We start from the raw sequence: 19391 nt of genomic DNA, 5'->3' as shown, positions 1-19391 counted from the left end.
CCTGGATGGCTCAGTCGGTTGGGCATCCAACTCTTGATTTCCGCTCGGGTCATGATCTCAGGGTCATGAGATTGAGTCCCTTGTCAGGCTCCGAGCTCAGAGGGGAATCTGCTTCTCCCTCTCCCTCTACCCCTCCCTCCACTTGCACTCGTGCTCTCTCTCTCAATAAAAATCTTTTAAAAAAAACCTTAACCAAAAATAACCCTCACAACTCAACAACAAAAGACCAACAACCCAATTTAAAAGTGGGCGAAGGTCTTAAATAGACATTTCTCCAGAGAAGAAGCACACAAAAAGATGCTCAAAATCATTGGCCGTAAGGAAATACAAACCAAATATCACAATGGTATAACATTTCATGTCTGCTTCACAGCTCTAACGAAAAACCCAAAGTAACAAGCATTGTTCAGAATGCGGAATGTATGCTTTGCCGGTGGGAAGGTAAAAGGGAAAGCAGTTTGGTGGTTACTCAAAAGGTTAAACAAAGAATTATCCCATGAAACCTGGCAATTCCATTCCTAGGTATATACTCAAGATTAATGAAAACATATGGCCACACAGAAACGAATGTCTGTAACAGCAACTATTTATTACAGCCAAAAGGCGAAAACACAAATGTCTGCCACAGGATACACAAATAAACAAACTGTGGCATAGCCACGCGATGGAAAATCATTCTGCCATAAAAAGGAATGAAGTCCTGATCCACACTACGACTTGGATGACCTTTTAAGTATCATGGTAAGTGAAAGAAGCCAGACACAAAAGGTCACATCTTCATTAATCCCTTTTGATGACACATCCAGAATAGGCAAATCCAAGAGCGACAGAAAGCAGATCAGTGATTACCAGGGAATGGCAGGTGAGGTGGAGAGTGATTACTTAGTGGGTGGGGTTTTTTTTCTGGGACCGTGAGAATGTTTGGGGACTAGAGAGAGGTGGTGGGGTCCGAGCATCACAGATGCACTCGTTGATCCTGAACTGTACACTTTCAAGTGGTTAATTGCATGTTCTGTGAATTTCACCTCAACAGAAAAGGGGGGCACAGAAACAGTTGAGCTCAACTGGAGGGAAATTTTCCCTATCTTTATGGCTGCTATCTCTTGACACTTTTCAGCCCATCCCATAAATATACAGAGAAAAATTACATACCGGTGTCCTAGAAACAATGCCTACATCTCATGTTAGAACGTCAGGGGTTCTGCACAGACCTTTACAAGCCTCTAAGGAAACAGGAGTAGTGTCCCTACAGAAAATATCATTTCCTTTCATGTGTAAAGAAGATACATTTTTCTTTCTTCCCTATTAGTTGACCAAGCAGCAAAATGCTCCCTGGGTTTCTAGTAGCCTTATTTTCAAGCTAGTATGAAAGTAGGTACTACGGACATTTTTTAAAAAAAAGATTTTATTTATTTGACAGAGAGAGAGAGAGACAGTGAGAGAGGGAACACAAGTAGGGGGAGTGGGGGAGGGAGAAGCAGGCCTCCCACGGAGCAGGGAGCCCAATGTGGGGCTTGATCCCAGGACCCTGGGATCATGACCTGAGCTGAAGGCAGACACTTAATGACTGAGCCACCCAGGTGCCCTGGTACTACAGACATTTTACAAAGGGTCTTAGGATGTAATGCTTTGATGAAAGGAGCAATGTCATTTCTTTTCTTCTTTTTTAAAAGATTTTATTTCTTTATTCGAGAGAAAGAGAGAGAAAGGGAGAACACAGAGGGAGAGTAAGAGGGAGAAGCAGGCTCCCCACCAAGCAGAGAGCCTGACATGGGGCTCGATCCCAGGACCCTGAGATCACGACCCGAGCCAAAGTCAGATCCATAACTGACTGAGCCACCCAGGTGCCCCACTACTAGTCTTTATTAATTACCCTTTATCAACAGCTTTGGCTGGCAGACTAAATTGGAAAAACTGCTCATGGTAGGACTATTCCTAGTGTCTTAATTACATCCCCCAGGTCAGCTGTCAGAACCTTTAGTCTCCCCATCGAACTGAAAAGAATAGGCTAGGCTTATGCCTCTTCTCAGGGCAACAGGGAAATTCAGAAGCTTTTTTGAGTGAAGGTTTGGTGAAGACAACACTGAATTTTTTACGTCCTGAGGGGAAAGGGGGGGAACTGCTAAATTAAAATGTTTTAAGAACCACTTATATAATCGAAATTTAAACTTATATTCTGCATGTTTTACCCTTAATTTCCTTTGGCAAATCTCTATGAATGTAAAGTCGGATTCTCATTTTAGGATTTCACAGGATTTTGAAGGACAGGAACTTTCAAATTAGACAAATATTTCAAAACGACACAGTTAAGTATCTATATTCTATAATAAAATACAAATGCCCTAATATAACGAACCTTCTAGTTTTCGGAGGATGCATAGTAGAGGGATAGTGACATAACTACATGACTGTTTTTTTCCCCCAAAACATAGTTGAGGCCAATGATGCCCATGCTTAAATGACCTACCTCAAATTCACGACGTTTCTCATAAATTGGAATGATCAACTTGGAAATCTCAGAAATTACTTCGTAACGTTCTGCTTTCCATAAGCCATCCACACACTGTTCTAGCAATTCCAGCAACACTTCCTGCATTAAGAGCAAAACGCAATCAGGAATTAGAGATGGTTTGAGGGTTCTGGGCAAATAAATTCTGAGCCATTTCAAGTACACACAGAACAAACAGAACGTGCACCGAAGGCACAGGGCTTATGCAACTCTACTTTTTAAATCAAATACTTGAAATACTTGAAATGGAAACCCTTCTCAAAAATATGAAAGTAATCCCTGACAATAGTGAAGCGTACCTATTTATTTCATTTACTCACACAATGAAGATGTTAACTGTACTTAAAAGTGTCACCCACTAAGAAAGGGTATCTTTAAAAGGGGATGCTTTATTTGTTCCAACTGGAGAATGAATGAAGGTCTGATGGGATAAATCCCACTAAGCCTCTGAATGTTGTTTCTTTTTTATACTGAAGCTGTATTTACGCATAATATAACAGAGTCTTGAGAAGATCTGAGAGACTGTGGACTCTGAGAAACAAACTGAGGGTTTTGGAGGGGGGGTGGGGGTTGGGTGAGCCTGGTGGTGGGTATTAAGGGGGGCACGTATTGCATGGAGCACTGGGTGTGGTCTATAAACAACGAATTTTGGAACACTGAAAAAAAAATGTAATTGAATTAAAAAAAAAAGAAGATTTGACAACTTTCAAGCTCTTGTGGGAGCGATATGAGTGTTTATGAAAATGAAGTGATTTTGGTAAAGAATGCTTCCTTCCTGACTGTTGGCCCTAAAATTGGGGGAAGATGAGAGGATAATAGCTCAAGATAGAGATATCTGACCTTGCCATAAAATAACAGTTGCAACAAATAATTTTATGACCATCTCATGTTCTCAACAATGAAAAGATGAAGCCCATTACCCCGGCTAGCCAGAAGTCTTAACAAGTTTGTTTCTCTCTTGAAGAGATAAGACGCTCTTGAGATTTGCAGAACTGAATGCTAAAATGGCTCTTCTTTTTTTTTTTTAAGATTTTAATTTTATTTATTTGACAGACAGAGATCACAAGCAGGCAGAGAGGCAGGCAGAGAGGGTGGGGGGGAAGCAGGCTCCCTGCTGAGCAGAGAGCCCGATGCAGGGCTCGATCTCCCAGGACCCTGAGATCACGACCTGAGCCGAAGGCAGAGGCTTAACCCACTGAGCCACCCAGGCGCCCCTAAAATGGCTCTTATTGTATACCCTTTAGGCAATTCTGAACTCAGCTTCTTCCTAAACTTTTTTTCACTTGTGTTTTTCCTATTCAGCCAAGGACAACACCCTATGAACTCTTAGCTAGAAGACTTAAGAGTCATTTTGACTCCACCCCTGGGATGGGTTCAAGGGTGTTCCTTGAAAAGAGATGCTGAAGTCCTAACCCCCAGTTACCTCAGAATGTGACCTTATTTGGAAATAGGGTTACCTAGGATATAATTAATTATGGCACAATCACACTGGAGTAGGGTGGGTCTTTAATCCAATATGGCTGGGATCCTCCCAAGAAGACAGAGACTCGGGGGAGGACCCCATGTGACTACAGAGGCAGAGTCTGGAGTCGAGGAATGCCAGAGACCAGCTAGGAAGAGGCGAGGAAAGATTGTCCCCAGAGTGTCAGAGGGGAACATGGCCCTACTGACACCCTAATTTCAGACTTCTAGATGCTAGAGCTATGAGACGATACATGTGGGTCCATTATGTCAGCCCTGGAGACCCAGTGCGCTCTCTCTCTCCACTCATCCTCTCGTCAGCTCGTCGCCAACTTCTGCCAGTCTGACTTTTTTTTTTTAATTTTATTTATTCATTTGACAGAAATCACAAGTAGGCAGAGAGAGAGGAGGAAGCAGGCTCCTCAGGCTGAGCAGACAGCCCGATGTGGGGCTCGATCCCAGGACCCTGGGATCATGACCTGAGCCGAAGGCAGAGGCTTTAACCCACTGAGCCACCCAGGCGCCCTGCCACTCTAACTTCTTAAATGTTTCTTAAATCTGACCCTTCCTCTCTACTTCCACACACACTGCTAAGGTTCAGGACTGCATTATTTTTTTGCTCACTGATCCTCCTGCCTCCAGCCTGACTACTTATAAATCTATCTGCTGTAGGCTTCTGATTCCAAAGGCAAACCAGACCACGTCCCTCTCCCTTTCTTAGAATTTCAAGATGGCTGCCGCTTCATTCACATAGCAAAGGACAAGATCTTTCATCTGGCACAAGAGGCTTGCAATAGTCCAGCCGACGCTTCTATAATCTCATCATTCATGGTGCCCAGCCTTGTACTTTATGCTCCAACAGCAAAGAGCTACCAGAAGTTTGGGGCACCACAGTGTGGCCCTCACTCTGTGCCTTTGTCCATGCTGGGCCTGACGCCCTTTACTCCCCTTTCAGGGGTTAACCCCTTTAAGACGGCTTAGATATCACCTCTTCTGGGATCCTTCTCCTATTCAACACTAGATACCTTTATCCTATTCAACACTAGATACCTTTTATCCTGCTCTGAGAATTCACTGGGTGGATATATATCCCTCTACTTGCCCATTATCTTTGTGTGACTTTCCAAATGGGCTGCGAGTTTTCAAGAGTAGTAACATTATCTTATTCATATTGGTTTCCTCAGTCATTAGTATAGTGGCATCGAATGCTGCTACTTGAAAAAATGTATATTAAGATTCACTAGCCAAATTAGAATTCCTAACAACGGCGGGAAGGAAGGACTTTGGGAGAATTAAAAATCTCTTACAAACTAGTGAGTCGCAGAAACGTAAAGCTGGCTTATAATGGGAAAAAAATTTCACGGTAATAGAACAAAGCAGGAGATAAGAGAAAACTGTGCCTCCAGCAATAGATACAGAAAAAGCATTGGAAAAAACTCAACATCCCTTCATGATATTAAAAAAGAACTCTCAGCAAACAAGAACTAGAAGGAACCTTCTTCAGTCTGATAAAGGGCACCTGGGAGAAACCTACAGGCTGAACACTCTTCTCGTGTAAGTTTGAGAACCGGTCAAAATGTCCATTCTCACCACTTGAATTCGACATGATGAAGGTGCTGGCCAGTGAAACCAGGCAACCCAAAGAGAGAAAAGGCATCTAGATTGGTGAATGTAAAAACGCCTGTGTGTGCAGATGACATGAGTGCGTAGGCGGAAAAGCCTCGGGAGTACACAAACCCCTAAAACAAATACGCGTATTTAGCGAGGCGGCAGATTGGAAGATGAACATACAAAAATCAACCGAATGGACAGATACTAGCAACAACAAACTGAGAAAGAAATCAAGCAATACTATTTACGGTCGCAGCAAAACATCAATCATCTACCAATAAATCCAGCAAAAGACTTCTGTCCTGAAAAATCACGAAACATCACTCTCCGTGGACTGATATATAATTGTAACAAAATGCCCCCAAAACTTCCAGCAGGCGATTTTGAGGAAATTAGAGAAGAGGATTCTGAATTTTATATGGAAATTCAAAGGATGAAGACTAGCCAAAATGACTTGGGGGAAAAAAAAAAGCTGGAGGGCTAACACTATCAGATTTCAAGACTTACCAACTTAGAGCAATCGAGATGGTGTGATATTCGTATCAAGATGGACAAACAGGTCAGTGCTACAGAATGGAGTCCAGAAATAGGCTGTGCATACCTAAAGAACTGAAATTTGACCAAAGTGCCAAAGTAATTCAATCAGGTGAAAGGAAATTTTTTCATTTTCCCCCATATGGTGTGAACCATCTAACTATCTGCCTTCGACCTTGACTTCTATCTGATTCCAGGCTCAAAAATGAATTCTAGATTACAGACCTAAATATAACATGTATAGACAAAGTTTATAGGAGAAAAGGTAAGGGGGTGCCTGGCTGGCTCCGTCGGAGGAGCGTGTGACTCTTGATCTTGGGGCTATGAGTTTGAACCCCACGTTGAGTGTAGAAATGACTTAAAAATAAAATCTGAAAAAAAAAAAAGGTAGGACAACACCTTTGCAGTCTTGAGGTAAGCAAAGATTTCTCAGACCAGACATAAAAAGAACAAACCACTAAAATGGTAAGTTGCACTTCATCAAAACCAAAACTTTTGGCACAATTAAAGACTCAATTAAGAAATGAATAAACAAATCAAAGACAAATCTGCAGCACATGTATCTGACAAAGAACTTAAAACCAGAACATTTTTGGTTCACAATGGAGTGCCTGGGTGGCTCAGGAGGTTAAGGGTCCAACTCGCTCAGGTCTTAAATCTCAGGATCATGAGTTCAAGCCCTGCGTTGGGCTCCATGCCCAGCATGGAGACTACTTTAAAAAAAAAAAAGGAAAATATAAATTAAAAATTCAATGAGATACCAACTCGAATGGCAATAATAAAAGAAAGATTAGCCACGTCAGATGTTGGTGAGGATGGGGAGCAACTGAAACTCTCGTCCTTTCCTGGTGGAAGTATAAAATGGTCCAACCACTTTCAGAAACTCTTGGCAATTTCTTATAAGATTAAATACACAATTTCCCTAGGATCCAGCAATTTTACTCCTAGGTATTTACCCAAGAATAATGAAAGTATAAGTTCACGAAAGGTCATAGATTAAGAATGTTTAGAGCAGACTTCTTCATATAACAGCCCCGAAATAGAAACAAGCCAAAATTCATCAACAGGAGAATGGGTTCAGGAAAAAAAAATCAGTTATCAATACAATGGAATATTATGTAGTAATGAAAAAGAACTTTTGATATACTTAGCAACATCGATGTATCTCAAAAACATCAGATTAAGCAAAAGAAGCCAGATGCAGAGGGGTATTTATTGAATGGAATGAATAATTCCATTTTTATGACACTGATATGGGCAAAATTAATCTATGGTGATAGAAATTAGGTGGTAGGGAGGGGAGACTGACTGGAGATGGGCGTAAGAGAACTTTATGCAAGAATGGATATGTTCTATTTTTTGTTTCTGCTGATAAGTCACATGGATATATACAACTATCAAAATTCATCAAACTGTTTGCTTAGGAATGTGCCAATTACATCCTTAAAAACTACTGCAGGGGCACCTGGGTGGCTTGGGGGGTTGGGCCTCTGCCTTCGGCTCGGGTCATGGTCTTGGGGTCCTGGGATCGGGCCCCATGTCAGGCTCTCTGCTCGGTGGGGAGCGTGCTTCCCCCCTCTCTCTGCCTGCCTCTCTGCCTGCTTGTGGTCTCTCTCTCTGTCAGATAAATAAATAAAATCTTAAAAGAAAACAAAAACAAAAACAAACAAACAAAAAAACTACTGCAAATCACGGGATGCCTGGGTGGCTCAGATGGTTAAGAATCTGCCTTCAGCTCAAGTCAAGATCCCAGAGCCCTGGGATCAAGTCCCACATTGGGCTCCTTGCTAAGCAAGGAGCCCGCTTCTCCCTCTCCCTCTGCCACTCTTGTGTTCTCTCTCTCTCTCTTCCTGACAAATAATAAAATCTTAAAAAAAACTATTCCAAATCAAAGGTCAGACATGCAGTTTTAGAAACAAATTAAATTTCATTATTATTGGTTTTTCACGTATGTAAATACAGGCACTAAATAGACAACCATTTGTACTTTACATTTCAGTAAAGCTCATAAATCAGTGTCAGTTATTTTTCCTTTGGCTCGAGCATGAGGAGGAAGCCTTCTTCCATAAGCTGAAACATACAAAGGCTTTTCTGAACATGATTCTATCTGTATACATCAAATAAAATGTATAAATTATTACTGAGAACACACGAGCGTTCCAGCAAATATGTTTACATAGAAAACAGATTATAGTTCTTGACTAACAGGAAATGTTGCCGTTCTCCTTGAAGGTATCTGACTCAGGCTCAAGGCTATTTTTACGAATAAGCTGTAGCTGTTATTTGGAAGACAAGAATGTAACTTCAGTTGGGCTCAACCATTTATCTTCCATAACTCCCCTGAGTTCTTCCACTGTCAGCCCATAAGAACTGGAGGTCTCTTGGAAATCATTTAAGTCTAGCTAAGACCCGCCCGCCCCCCAAAAGTGTGAATTAACTTCCCCAAGGCTTCACAGTCAAGCACTGAGCTGGAATTAAAATGAAAGTTTCTAGAGTATCTGTTATAACTGACTTAGCAAACATGTTGTAAATATCTACCCTTCTAGGTTCTGGAGTAAAGTGTAACATCACTGTCAAGTATATCAGCCATGAAGCCTGACACTTCCGTAGTGCCTAATGAGCTATAGAGAGCTTTACATTTATTTTGAATTGACCAGGATGGTATTGTCCCTATGTTACTGATGAGGCAAGAGACCCATATAGGAATAGTTAAAGCTTCTAAACATATCATTTTAGCTACATGAACTACAGCTAACTGAGATTGTCTTGTATTAAAAATAAAACAAAACAAAACAATTCATTCAGTATAATAAAGTATATCTCTGTCACTTCAATCTGATTGCTGATGTTTCTTAATACAACTCTCAAAAATGTATTTCTATAGGACTATAACCCCTTAAATTTCTGGTTTTGTTCATTTTTTCATCTTCCCACTCTTTGCAAACTTCTTTGTGTTTCAGTCTTTGGTTCTCTGGTTTTCACTGGCTCTGTTACCTCCCATACTCACTCTGCTTTGGTTCTCAACAGATGACTTCCAGATGTGGCTCTCTGACCCTGATCTCTCTCCTCAGATTTGGTTCTAAACTCCTAGAAGCCTGATGGTTACTTCCGTCGTGATAACACTCCTACTCCAAATTCAACATACATCAAAGATGGAATTCATCATCTTCCCTGGAAAATCATCCACCTGTAGTTTTTCTGGAATATCCAAACCCAAAAGCTCAGAGCTACCTTTGACTCTTCCCCTTCCTGTTCTTCTCCCAGCAGGCCTTCCTCCTTTCTTCACAGTGCTTCCTGACTCAGTCAGCAGGTGGGTTTCGGCCCTGACTGCCTCACATCTAGACTCCTGGGCAGCCCTCTCTCTAGCCTCTATCTTCAATACGTCTCCCACTGCCAAAACTACCCTCTCCATTTCTTTGCTTTCATCCCGCCATCATACTGTCCTCATTGTCTGAGAGCAATTCAACATTCTCCTGAATAAAGCCCAAACACCCAGTTTCTCAAAAATCTTACCTCAACTACTTCTCTTCTCTATGTGAACCCAACTGGGTTTAGCCAAAAGGATCCATTCTACTGCCCCAAAGCCTTATACCTTCCCACCTTGTAGCTTTTGTCCCTGCTAGTCTCCTCTCTGTTAGACCACTTTCGTGGTGTCCTCTTTCTTCACCCTTCTCTAATCACAGCTCACTGTTCTACCTCAGCTCAAAGGCACCTCTCTCACCTTTGACTTTACATGGAACACACTGTGTGTATCATTCAAATGGCACGGTCCTGCTCCCCACCCCACCCCCATTCTGTGTAGGTGGATTAGCCATTCAGGTAGGCACTGGAGGTCAGTGAGGGTTTGGCCCTGGCTGATTATTTTATAGCACCTACATCACCAGGTCCAGGGCCTTGCTCATAAGCCAATAAATGTTTGTTGACTGACAACTGAAGCCGTTTGGTAGCCATATGAAATTTACAGCGAAATTTTCCATGTTTAAACAGACTCTTTGGCATACTCTGCTGAGCGGCTACATTGTGAGCTATATTTTTTTAAAGGAGGTTTTTCCAAAGTATGTTGACCCTGATCTGGTTACTGGGATGGCAGTTTGAAGATGATAAATATCGCCTCTCTGAAGCCAGACGATAGGATCCGTTCCAGAGTCACGGCTCCATATTCCAAATAGGGACATCTTGGCCCTGGGAAGGTTTCATGTTTACAGTTCATCAGTCCTTAGTTCCCTTCCAAATTAAGTTAGCTGTAATAATTTTTTAATATAAATTTCAAGAAGTTAAATTCCTATAACTGGCATTGCAGGCCCTGGAATCTTACTTCACTATAATGGACATCCATCATTCCAGCATCTTCTTTCATGGCTCCTTCTTCATCTATATTGGGAGTAATTTTCTTGAAGGCTGAACATCCATTAGGGAATAATTCTGTATGAATAGAAAGCAGTGAAAGGAATTTATTTTTTTTAAAAAGCGTTTTTTTTTATTTTATTTTTTTCAGTGTTCCAAGATTCATTGCTTATATACCATACCCAGTGCTCCATGCAATATGTGCCCTCCTTAATATCCACCACCAGGCTCAGCCATCCCTCCCCCCTCCAAAACCCTCAGTTTGTTTCTCAGTTTCTCAGAGTCCACAGTCTCTCATGGTTCGTCTCCCCCTCCAATTTCCCCCAATTCACTTTTCCTTTCCTTCTCCTAATGTCCTCCATGTTATTCCTTATGTTCCACAAGTAAGTGAAACCATATGATAATTGACTTTCTCTGCTTGACTTATTTCATTCAGCATAATCTCCTCCAGTCCCATCCATGGGGAAAAAAAAAAGCATTTTGTAAATAACAGCCTTACAGGGACTGGTTACCTTTAAAAACGAATGTGGATATTTTCGTACCGATCAAAGTCCTAAGCTCGATTTTCAGTCTGTAAACAATTTTACAAATGGTTCCCATCTACTACACATTTTACCAGTCTTTTCCCCCCAAAAGCAAGCTCAGGTTACCAACAAGTATGTTTCCTTCTGGGACTCTGCCTCATCTTCAAGGGCCAGTAGAGTCCCTGTTTCCCGAGTGTCATCTAACACTTTGATCCTGTCTGTATGTTTCTGGCTTGTCACCTAATCAAGGAGGCCATGTACTTTTCAGGTAACCAGAGAATGGATTTTTGTAACCATTTCTAGCTCCCGATCTCACTGTAGAATTGGGAAAGGAAGTGGGTCATTGGGGGAAGCCTAGCCCAGGACTTGTAAGAGAGGCAGAAAGAGAAAACATATAACAGGGCTAAAGCATCATCCTTGGAGAAAAGGGGCAGACCCTGGGAGAATCAGAGCTTTCAGAGTCCGGTAGCTTCAGGTCTAGCACTAATTGTGTGACTCAAGCCCTGCTCATCTCCCTAGAACTGTAAAAAGTTTCATCAGCTGTAACACAGAGATAACAGCGACTTCGTGAGAATTAAAGGAAACGCAAAGGGTTTAGAACAGAACCTAGCATGTAAGGAGTGCTGAATGCAAAGCTACCAATAAATAAATGGGTTTTTCCAAGATAGGACAATTGTTGCCAGCTGGTACAGTGAATGAAGCTATAGCTGGACCCCGGAGAAGCAGCAAGTGAGCTCAAGCTGAGGACAGCTGCTGTAGGACTGTGGACCAAGTGGTTCCTGTCAAGTGAAGAGTGTAGATACAGAGGGCAGGCCACATGGGTGCCAGCCACATTCTGGACAGGGGAACATGTCCCAACAACTCCTGTAGTGGCTGTCTTTATTTACCCTTCCGTAGGTGGGCTGGAATTTAAGAGTTACAGAAAATCCAGCCTCCTTATAAAAGAATCTGCTAGTGGGTGAAAATTGGCTGGTCGCGAGAGAATAAAAATTGTTGGCAATCTATCGTTCTAGAACCTCTGGGATAGTGATGCTTAGAAAGCATGATCTACTCATGGCGGAAGCCCGGGAAAGCTCCCCAAGGTTAGAGGTTGGGGAAAACAGAAGGAAGATTTAAGAGAGTCGGACTTTATATTTAGGAGATTTCTCAGAATTTTGGTTAAAAAAAAAAAGGTCACGTATCGGGGCTTGGATTTTGCCAACTCCTCTTGTCTACATGAAAGCTAACTAGACATACGCTGCCTGGGAAGATGCTTGCTGGAGCATGAGTTATCAAGGAAGCACCACGCTTCTGAGAGAGAGAGACAGACAGACAGACAGATAAACGGGGTTTGGGTGAGGAAAGATGGGGTTATTCTGAAGTCCTTTTTCAAGAATGGAGAAACACATCCACAATCAGTGGATTTCTGAGAGGGAAGGAAATGACAATGAAATTTACTTGGACCCAATGGACTTTAGGGCCATTTTTTTTTTCAAAGAAATTAGGTAATAAAAGACACTTAAGATAGGGCATGACACATTTCGTTTCTAAAGATAAGCGTGCCTAAAATGATCCGTCATAGACTTCTAGAGTGTTCTATTCAAAGCGCTGGACCACAACAAGATAAGGAACCTGCACCAGAACATGAATCAATGCATCATTTCCTTCTTCGACAAAGTCTACGGGGGGGAAAATGTCCCCTGAATTAACTATGCTCAGTCACATAGCTGATTTACATTCAGGTTAATACCCCTTATCTTGCTGGGGACCAGTAACAGGTCTGATTCAGCCATTCTTCGGGTAGTGCATCCGGAGAACGTTTTGAAATTGAGGAGAAAATGTTCCGTTTGAGCACCTCGGTGAAGTCAAGAGCCAGGCGGGATGGAAGAGGGCCCCCAAAATTGAGCAAAGCGATACAGTGTAGTCCTTGACAGAGAAAAAAGCATCAGTCCCTGAAGGCCTCTGGCCGCTAGGTTCGTAGGCAGGGAAAAAACTCCTGTCTGATCTAAAATTTATTAAGGGATTCCCAAATCTAGGATTCTTCTAGAATGCTGTGATTTAGGGGAGGACAAAAGGAGGCACGCTCCTATACCAGAGATCTGATGAGGCTAAAGCATCATGGGAGAGAGTCTCCCGGTATAAGTTGTAAGTAGGAGGAGGGCAAATTATGGGTTGGTTTTTTTTCCCTCAGAAACTGACAGGTCAACACCCACTTTCCGAAGTGGGAGTTGACCTGTCAGCTCGTGGTCTGCCGCATCTGGTGACAAGACGGCTGTTATGGATTGCTAGCCTCCGAGTTCACTATCACACTAAGTGTGTTTAGCTTGACTCCTATGCCTGACGTAACTCTACCCAGAGGAGACGATATCCCCTTGTTTCCTTAAGTTATTGGCACCCACCAAACTGTCCAGTGATCAGAGGACCCTTTTGGTTGTGAAGGTCTTTAAAATACTGGAAAGATTTTCAGATGAAGCGAGTTGCTGAATCTAGAAGTGACCCGTGTCTACACCCCAACAGAGGGAGGCGCGTACTTCAGGAACCTCACGCAGCTCCGTGTAGCACTGCAGAAGGTGATTTTCCAGAGTCCGCTATGGATCTTCCCGGGCATACGACCTGGGTTCCTGACCTTGCCCTTCACAGCTATCGCTGCTCTATTCCTGACTGTTGTCCCAGGGAAAGCAAGATGCAGACTGCCCAGGGACAGACCACCACCCTGAGCACAAGTGATCGGGGTGGGGGTGGCGGTAAAAAAAAGTGGGGAGGAGTTTGGAGGATGGGGAAGCAGTCGAACCCTTGATAAAGGAAGACTGCTGGTCAGAAGGGTAAGAGGTTGAAAGTCCTGAAAGGAGGGCAAAAGAGGGGAAAGGCTGTGATTGGCAAGGAATCAGGAAATAAAAAGCCTACAGGACTTAAGCTACCAGATTCAGGGTAGGAAGACTTGAGAAAGGGAGCAACATTACCTTATAAGGAATGAAAAGAACAGATTCTATGGGAAAGGAAATTCCTTTTTCTGGGTTGTTGGGGGAGCCCTCTAGGACGGCAGCTTTGTCGAACCTTGGATGCCAAGTGGTGGTGGAAGAATGCAGAGACTTGACTCTTATCTCCCCCGCCCCCCTCCCACCCACGGGGTCGGGGGGAGAACAGTTGTGCCTGCCCTCAGGAAGAGAAGAGGGAGAGGTACATGAGGTCTAGCTTAAAAGAAGGAGATCTAGAATAGTTGGGGGTTCTCAGATAAAACAGAAATGGGGACATTTAGACCTGGTTTTCTTTTATATCCGTGGGGGTGAGAGTAACTGACACCCAGTAATCATCACCACTTAGAGGTAACTTAGGTAAAAGGAAGAGAACGATAATCCTTAAGGTCTCTCTGGTAGGAACAGCAAGAGCTTTGGCTGACTGAGAGAAGTGGGGTGGGTGTGACAGGGAGGAACGCACATCTCCTTCCCCTTTCCCTTCTGGTTCAGGCCTGAAACACACAAAAAAAGGATCTAGAAATGGCCATTGCTGGTCTTCTGGTGTCAGCCCCAGGGGGGAAGGGGCCAAGCATTTGCTTGCTTAGGAAACCACCCAATGGGACAAATTAGGTTTTTTTTTTTTTTCCTTAAAAACTCTAAACAGGAGAACATCTGTCGCCAATATGTGAGCTGGTCAGTAGCATTTCATTTCATCTTGATTAGAAGTGCTTTATAATGACTTCAAGAGAAATGGCATAGAAGGAGAAAACAAAATTTTTACAATCAATATTTCAAAGATTTGTTATTTTTAAAAAGACTTTATTTATTTATTTGGCAGAGAGAGAGCACAAGCAGGGGGAGCAGGGGAAGGAGAAGCAGATTCCCCCCCGAGCAGGGACCCGATGAGGGACTCGATCCCAGAACCCTGAGATCAGGACCCAAGCCAAAGGCAGATGATTAACCAACTGAGCCACCCAGGCACCCGGGTGTGTCAAAGATTTAAAATACATTCTAACTCTTCTTCCCTTTTGTTTTTATTATCAAAGGACACTTAACAGTAAAAAACCAAAGGTTGTAGAATTGCTCAACTATATTTTTGAACTAAGTCTGTCTTTAAGTGTTAATAAAACTTTTTTTTTTTTAGTTCTGCACTCAACTGTGCTTTTATTTGCCCAGTAAATACCCAGCTCTTATCTAGATCCTGAAGTTCTCAGACCAGGTAACAGGTTAATGGATTAAGTTTCTAAGTTGTGTTTTCACATGTGTTTTAGCAGTCCACATTGCTATTGTGTTTTCACAATGTGTTTTAGCAGTCCACATTGCTGTAACTAGCATAGTTCAATCAGCTAATCACCAAAAGAGGGTGTTCTGGATCATTGGAATGACCAGAGCCAAGGGTAAGGGGGAGCCCTGAGGATTTTACTACTCTGTCCCCATTTTGGAATAAGCTTTGCTAGTTTAACAAGTAGGATTTTCCAAGTCTAAAAATAGATGGCAGCTGTAAATAAATAAGAATGTAAACTCCTCAATTTAACATTATGTTTTCTTTAAAATGCTAAACATTTTTCCCTACTTGGAGAGGGGCCCCTTGAGTTCTAGGAAGGGTAAACCAAAAAAACCTCGAAGGGATTATGAAGTAAATATTTAAATGGGGGATGGGCAAAAATGGGTGAAGGGGCATGGGAGATACAGGCTCCCAGTTATGGAATGAATAAGTCACAGGAATAAAAGGCACAGCGTGGGGAATATAGCCAAGGGTATTGTAATGGCATCGTATGGGGACAGATGGGACTCGTGACCATACCATAACGCAGAGGATTAAATCACTACGCTGTACACCTTAAACTAGTCTGACATTGTGTGTCAACTATACTCAAATAAAAAAAAATGTTTTTAAGCACCATTTACACTTACTGAAACGTGCCACACGATTTGGTGTTCAGGCTAGCTGCCTCAAGCCAATGTTCAAAAAAACCACAGCAATATTTCTATTTTTTTTTACTTACTATTTTGTCCAGTCTTATAGTGTTAAAGATTAAGGACTGATAATGGAGAGGAATAATCCTTGATTTCTGCTTGATTGTAGGGTCTTTGGACTTGTGGAAACAAATTCTAGGGAAATATTTTAATATTTCTAACCATTTTCAGTAGACATAAAACTCTTATTGTGATTTCTCTAATAAAAAGAGGAGGTAATATTAACCTCACTTATCTGAAAAACACACCTAAGAATGCATTAGTGTGTATAGAGTTCTCCTACCAGTTTACTTGGAATTACAGGTGTACAAGTTCAGTATTTATTTTGGCTGTAATTTCATGGGCAGACCAGGGATGTAGGAAAAAAAACAAACCCTCAAACGGGGCCTTCTTTTGATAAGTAAGATTTTTCCATTTTAAAACCACCTATGTACTAAAAAAGGAGAAAACCAGAGTATGCCAATTTCAAACACATGGATTGTTAAAAAAATATTTTGGTATCAAACAGAAAGGGTTCATTTAAAATGTAAGTAAAATGAATCTCCATTTCAGTTATGACACCATGCTTGGGAAGACTCATTTTAGAGAGAGGTTCTCCCGGGACGTCTGGGTGGCTCAGTCGGGTAAGCGTCTGCCTTTGGCTCAGGTCATGATCCCAGGGTCCTGGGATCAAGCCCCAACTCGGGCTCTTTGCTCAGCGGGAATCTGCTTCTCTCTCTGCCCCTTCTCCTGCTCATGCTCTCCGTCTCTCCCTGACAAATAAATAAAATCTTAAAAAGAAAGAAAGAGGTTCTCCCCACATGGGTGGTATTATATGAGGCAATCGAACACTGAGCCTTAGATGTAAAATGAAAGCCATGTAGTTAACTGTAGGAATCTTGGAGTTAAAAAACAAAATAAACATGGCTGTGTTCTCATAGACCAAGGCAGAGTGACAGGACTCCCACAAGATGGTTTCATTTTACCCTCATGTTACTCATTCAACTGCCTTAGAGGAAGTAGCTTGGCCATTATGATAGATAGCGGAAGGTTTCTTTGCAATATCCATACCTGGTCAATTTTTAAAACCTAGCTCGAGTAGTTTCTACAGTAGTAGCCAGCAATATCGTTTCTGGAAAGGGAAGCTTTCAGGCAGAGTCTCAAATTAGACCTGCTGGATCCCGAAGCCCTTCAGGACCACTGACTCCCTTTCTGTTTTGCCCGCCCCGCTCCCGACCTCCCCTCCAGCTCTACTGCCATAATTGATACCTTACACTGTGTAAGTTTAAGGTGTGTGTGTTGATTTCACACGTGTATACTGCGAAACGATTACCACAGCGGTGTTAACTCCACATGTACTTACCATTTGGGGGGAGATGAGAATATTTAAGATCCACTCTCCCAGCAACTATCAAGTATATAATACAGTTTCTTTAACTACGATCACTGTGCTGTGCATTAGATCTCCAGAATGTATTCATCTTATACCTGAAAGTTTCTACCCTCTGACCAACATCTTCCCGTTTTCCCCACCCACCCCCCCAGCCCCTGGCAACTACCATTTCACTCTCTGCTTCTGTGAATTCAACTTTTTAGATGCTACGTGAAAGTAAGATCATACGGTGTTTGTCCTTCTCTTTCTGACTCATTCCACTTAGCAGAGCACCTTCAAGGTCCATTCGTATTACCCGAATTGGCAGGATTTCCTTCTTCTTGTGGCTGAATAACATTCTATTGTGTATATGTGCCACATCTTTACCCATTCATACGGACCCGTTTCATACATTTTCACGTCACTAATTAGTATCTTTTCATTTAAGCACTTCTTGCAAGGCAGGTCTAGCACCGATGAACTTGTTCAGCTTTTGTGTGCCTGGGAATAGCTTCATCCGTCCTTCATTTCTGAAGGACAACTTTGCTGGAAAGAGTACTCTTGATTGGCAGTTTTATTCTTTCAGTGCTCTGAGTGGATCACCCCGCTCTCCCTTGCCTGTAAGGTTCTGCTGCAAAATCCACTGATAGACTTAGGGGGGTTCCCTTGTAAGTTACAAACTTACTTTCTCTTGCTGTGTTAGGATTACTTGTCTTAAAAAAAAAAAAAGATTTATTTATTTATTTATTTATTTATTTGACACACAGCGAGAGACAGCAAGAGACAGTGAGAGAGGGAACACAAGCAGGTGAGTGGGAGAGGGAGAAGCAGGCTTCCCGCCAAGCAGGGAGCCCAATGCGGGGCTCGATCCCAGGACCCCGGGATTGTGACCTGAGCAGAAGGCAGACGCTTAACCGACTGAGCCACCCAGATGCCCCATGGATTCCTTGTCTTTTGACAGTTTTACTATAAACACGTCTTTAGAGAAGCTCTCTTTAAGTTGAGTTTTTTTGGGGATCTATGAACCTCGTGAACATGGGTGTCTAAATCTCTCCCTAGACTTGGGATGTTCTCGGCCAATATTTCTTGAAATAAAAGCTTTCTGTCTCCTTCTCGGACTCTAAGAATTCACAGATTGTTTCCTCTGATGCTGTCCCCAAGATCACCCACATAAGCTTCTTCACTCTTTCTCATTCTTTTGTCCTTTGTTCTTCTCTGATGAGATCATTGTAAAGGTCCTGGCTTCTTCTTCTTCTCTTGTTTTTTTCAAAGACCTATTTATTTATTTTAGGGTGGAGGGGCAGAGGCAGAAGGAGAGAGAATCTCAAGCAAACAACCCACTGAGCACAGCACCCGAGATCATGACCAGAGCCTACTCCAAGAGTCAGATGCTTAACCAGCTGAGCCACCCGTGCGCCCCATTGAAGGTCCTGGTTTCTATTTCACAGATTAGTTCTTCTGCTTGATCCATTCTGCCGGCAATGCTCTCTGTTGCATTTTTCACTTCATTCGTTGTATTCTTCAATGCCAGAATTTGTATTTCCTTTGAAATTTCTATTTAACTTCTTGTTTTGTTCTCGTATGGTTTTCTTGACATTATTGAGTTGTCTTTCGGTTTTATTGTAGCTCATTAAGCTTCCTTAACACGGCTATTTTGGATTCTTGAGGAGGTAAACTGCAGAGCTCCAAGTCTTTGGCACGGGTTACTGGAAGATTGTTGGGATCCTTTGTTGGTGTCATGTTTCCTTTGTTTTTCCTGTTCTCTCAAGTCTTGCATCTGAAGTAGCAGTCATCTCCAACCACCTTTACTGGCTGACTCTGGGAGAGAATTAACTTCCATGGGGCTTTCCCCGACTTCCTATGGATAGCCTTGTTTCACACTCCTTGCTCCCCTTTGTGGCAGATTTCTGAAGCTTGTATGCCTTCTCTCCCTCATGCGACACACCAGACCGGGTGCTAACAGCTCCCTTTTGCTCTCTCAAGGCTGGTGCTGAAGCTCAAGTCCATGGTCCCCAAGGGGCCCACAGATTCTGGATGGCTTTCTGGTCATCTGTGAAAGCTGGCTCTCACCACCTATCAGGGGAAAGCCCAGGGACCCAGCTAGAGGATAAAGGAGTGTGTGCTTTAGATGTGCAAGGCGTGGAGAG

General features: G+C 42.6%; 1 protein-coding gene across 2 annotated transcripts in view; it reads right to left on the bottom strand.

The window, feature by feature from the left end:
* LOC111157246 (dedicator of cytokinesis 11) overlaps positions 1-19391 on the bottom strand; it is a 189506-nt gene that overhangs the window by 17955 nt on the left and 152160 nt on the right. For both annotated transcript variants that reach the window (XM_022518519.1, XM_022518520.1), the window contains 2 exons: positions 10431-10537; positions 2468-2590 (listed from right to left, as the gene is read on the bottom strand). In XM_022518519.1, the coding sequence (XP_022374227.1) occupies positions 2468-2590; positions 10431-10537 (230 nt within the window). The remainder of the gene's footprint in view (positions 1-2467; positions 2591-10430; positions 10538-19391) is intronic.

Source organism: Enhydra lutris, unplaced genomic scaffold (assembly GCF_002288905.1).
Source record: "Enhydra lutris kenyoni isolate GAN:26980312 unplaced genomic scaffold, ASM228890v2 scaffoldscaffold53, whole genome shotgun sequence".
Lineage (NCBI taxonomy): Eukaryota > Metazoa > Chordata > Mammalia > Carnivora > Mustelidae > Enhydra > Enhydra lutris.
This window is presented reverse-complemented; position numbering and strand designations above follow the sequence as displayed.